We start from the raw sequence: 3729 nt of genomic DNA on the forward strand, positions 1-3729 counted from the left end.
ATCCTCCGGACCTCGACCAGGTGAGTGAGGTTCCCACATGGGAAAGGCAGCACAGCTTGGTTTGGGCTGACCTTTCTTATGAGGAAAAACTGGCCCCACTCCATAGGAAAAAATGGTGGTTTTGCTTTGGCGTTGGTTTAGACAATGTACCATTGAGTCAAAGAGGAAGGATCTGCCTGGGCTGTGCACATTCAGCACGAGGAATGGTTACGGTGTGACACCCGTAATGCTGCCCAGCGCCCACAGCCCCGGCTCCTCGTACTGCTGCACCCTCCTGCTGGGAGGAGCCCGGGCTGCCCCTCCACGGCTCCAGCTTTTTTCCTGCTGCTTTTGCTGCTTTTGTTTCTTCGCCCCCAAAATCGCCATTTCTTCCTATGGAGCGGGTTCCTCTGCTTCCCGTGTGAGAGATTCGGGGCTCGGTGTCACACTTTTGATGTTGGCTTTATATGAACTTTGCCGAGGGCGCGTTTTCCTGCTCAGGAAAGGAACGGGCGCCCCCTCCCCATCGATCCGTCCCATCGAGACGCTCCGTGTCCGTCTCCATGTCCTGCCGCTCATCACGGCCGGGTCTCACCCCCCCGCAGCGCAGCCCCCTCCCCCCGCAGCTGTCGGGTCCCGTCACGGTCGCGCTGCGAGTCACCGCCAGGAATAACCGGAACATCCCGGGCTGCGCTGGAAGGTGACGCCACCCCCGAGCTCACACTGGACGCTCTATATAAGACCCGGGGAACGGGGCGGGTGCGTTTAACAGCCGGGAAACCAGCGCGGCTGGGATCGGAGCTGCCCCATGGAGCAGGTACGAGCTGCGACGGGTCGGAGCTGCCGCTGCGGCATGAGCCGGGCGGGGACGGGATGGACGGACGGGATGGACGGACGGGATGGATGGACGGACGGGATGGACGGACGGGATGGATGGACGGGATGGATGGACGGGATGGATGGACGGGGTGGATGGACGGGATGGACGGGATGGATGGACGGGATGGATGGACGGGATGGATGGACGGGGTGGATGGACGGGATGGATGGACGGGGTGGATGGACGGGATGGACGGACGGGATGGATGGACGGGGCTCTGCTGGTTGGGCTCAATTACTGCGGGTGATGGGGGCTCACTGCGAGGCGAAGGAAGCAGCTGCCCGCTACGTGCTCAGCTCGTTGGCTCAGAATGTTCTGTTGTGCTCTAAGTGCTCGTGTTTCTGTCGGAAGGGAAAAGCGTTTCTGCTGCTCTGGGACGCCGTCCCGACAGCTCTGCTTTTCCGACACGTTTCCTATGACAATTACCCGAAGTTCTGACAGTAGTTCCGTGTCCGCACGTTGTGCTGCCGCGTGCAAAGCCTGGCACACGAGCGTGCGAGAACAGGAGGCAGAACACGGGCAGGGAGCGGGGCGCAGCCCTTCAGCCGCAGCAGCAGCTCGGCCCCACTGCGGGCGTTACTCCACAGCAAAACCCACCCGTGACACCCGCAGCTCCCACCCCAGGGCTCAGCGCTGCGGCTCCGTCCCGTTGCAGCCGCAGAACGGCTGACACTCAGCAGCTGCTCTGGTGGAAAACAGCCCCGGCTGCAGCACGAGAGTTTCTCTTTAAGGCCGGGCGCAGCTCAGCTCCCTCCTGCTGGCTCGGCACGGCTCCGCGCTCCTCGCCCTGTCCCCAGGGATCCCCGTTCTGCTGGAAGCAGCCCCGCAGTTCCTCGCAGTTCCTCGCAGTTCCCAGTGCCAGCAGCGGGCGGGGCAGCCCGGCAGGTCTCATAGCGCTGTTAACGGAGCGCAGTATTTCTTTCCTTCTGTCCGGGAGCCGGCGCAGCGCTGAGCTCGCTCCGTGGACGATCCCCATCGCAGACGGCCGCGCTGTTTGGTTCAGGGCTCACCAGCCCAAACCCTCTGTGAGTCCGGAAGGGTTTGCTCTCAGCTCGGTCTTTCTCTTTATACTCGCAGTGTTTTCCCCAGAGGTCTCGTGGCTGTTTTGTTCCCCACAGCTCTGTTCCCTATGGGTCCTAAACGTGACATGCTGACGTGTGGGTGATACTTTCCTTTATCAGCCAGAGCCAGTGAAAAAGAAGCGTCCTCCAGTGAAGGAGGAAGATCTCAAAGGAGCCAGAGGAAACCTGTCCAAAAACCAGGAAATTAAGTCCAAGACCTACCAAGTCATGAAGCAGTGCGGTAAGTCTCTTCTCTTTAATGGAAATAGTAACAAAAACCTCCTGCTGTAAAGCATAAACTTAATTGCTGTTATCAATGAATGAATGCAGCTCCAAATTAGCAGCCAGCAACGCGCTCGCACCCCCTGGCCTGGCTGCAGCACCATGTAATCCATGAATCCCCCAGGCTCTACTTCAAGCAGTCGTTCTTCCTTTCTGGTCACAGTAGAAGGGAGAGCCCTGACTGCCTGCTGGGCTGCAGTGCCAGCCAGATCGTGTCAAGGAGCGGAGCCCAAACTGAAATCTGGATCCTTGCTCATAGACTTGGGAATATATATATATATGTATATACACACATTGCTTCTACCACCAGTGGGAGGTCACAAAGAAAAATGAAGAGTTAAAACCCTTATTCAGGATGATATCTTGAACCTCATTGTAGCTCATAGAGCAGCTGTGTGGGTTCAGGGTCAGTGACGGTGATGACCAGCTCAGACGCTGGGAGCCTTCCCATGCTCGCAGTGGGAGCGCTGGGGTTGGGAAGTCGATGGGCTGATGAACTATTTCTCCACTGCAGCAGCACAAACATCACTGCCAGCACTTGGGGAATCCCTGCACTGATCGCCTCCTCTCCTGGGGTTCTTTTTGCAGAACAAATGGGCTCTGCAGCACCTTCCATATTCAGCCGAGCGCGGACGGGCGGTGAGACGGTCTTTGAGAAGTCCAAGGACGAGCCGCCCAAAAGCGTCTTTGGGTGAGAGCCGGGCTGCACCCCACGGGTGGCTGTGTAACGTTACTGCACGTCTCTGACCCTGCACCGAGCTCACCGTAGGCACAGACACCCAGTTTCTACCTGAAGTCATTATAAAGGGAGCGGGTTAATATCAAAGGGTACAACTTCCACTTTTGTTTTTATTATGGGTATTCTTTCCACGTGCAGGATGCTGTTTGCTACAATGGGTTGGTAAATAAAACGACTGTTGGACACGGTCTGGCACGTTGGTGACTGATTGAACTCAGGCGTACCCTGATCCTGTGGGCATTTGGGCATCGCAGCCTCGATCCAGCTGCTGACTGCAGCAAATCAATGCGCTGCTGATGCTGTTTTAGCACCTGTGAGGTCTCCTCGCAGTATTTGTGTCTAAAATGTCAGTGAAGCTCTCCCAGATGCGCACATTTCCACAGGTTATTTGTGTTCATTCTGGATAACGAATGGCACCTCCTGCCTGCAGCTGAGAGCTGCTCTGGAGGTAGCGCCTCCTGATGAAGGATGTTGATCTACAGTGTTGGAGGCAGATGTTGGTGGGATGGCAGAAGGGGGCCGACCTTCCTGCTGAGAATTTGCTCTGTGTGACAGTGTTACTGTGCTTTGCGTATCTGCTGTGGTTTCCATAGAAATAAATGGGAGGTATTACTTTTGGAGAGACCTGCGTATAATCGTAGAATCGTAGACTGGCTTAGTCTGAAGGGCCCTTAACGCCTGCCCTGCTCCAGTCCTCGCTGTTGTTGAAATTATCATCCATGTTGTCTCTGGGCTTTGGGAAGTGGGCAGTAAAGCCCTGACAGACACGGGAATATCAAAACAAGTCA

The 3729-nt window shown here is 56.6% G+C and overlaps 1 protein-coding gene across 1 annotated transcript; it reads left to right on the top strand.

The window, feature by feature from the left end:
- The first annotated feature begins 742 nt into the window (after positions 1 to 742).
- MUSTN1 (musculoskeletal, embryonic nuclear protein 1) lies at positions 743 to 3129 on the top strand. Its single transcript, XM_015874450.3, has 3 exons — positions 743 to 796; positions 2041 to 2161; positions 2791 to 3129. Exons 1-3 carry the CDS (start codon positions 788 to 790, stop codon positions 2895 to 2897), a joined length of 237 nt encoding a protein of 78 aa, XP_015729936.1. The 5' UTR covers positions 743 to 787; the 3' UTR covers positions 2898 to 3129.
- The last annotated feature ends 600 nt before the right edge of the window (positions 3130 to 3729 follow it).

The sequence above is a fragment of the Coturnix japonica genome, chromosome 15 (genome assembly GCF_054131305.1).
Source record: "Coturnix japonica strain WE chromosome 15, WE-NBRP24, whole genome shotgun sequence".
NCBI classification, from domain to species: Eukaryota; Metazoa; Chordata; class Aves; order Galliformes; family Phasianidae; genus Coturnix; species Coturnix japonica.

What these genes read in the sequence shown, in the direction of transcription:
- MUSTN1 (XM_015874450.3), top strand. An exon ending in CCAAGTCATGAAGCAGTGCG is followed by an intron (nt 2,162 to 2,790) that starts GTAAGTCTCTTC and finishes TTCTTTTTGCAG; the next exon opens with AACAAATGGGCTCTGCAGCA.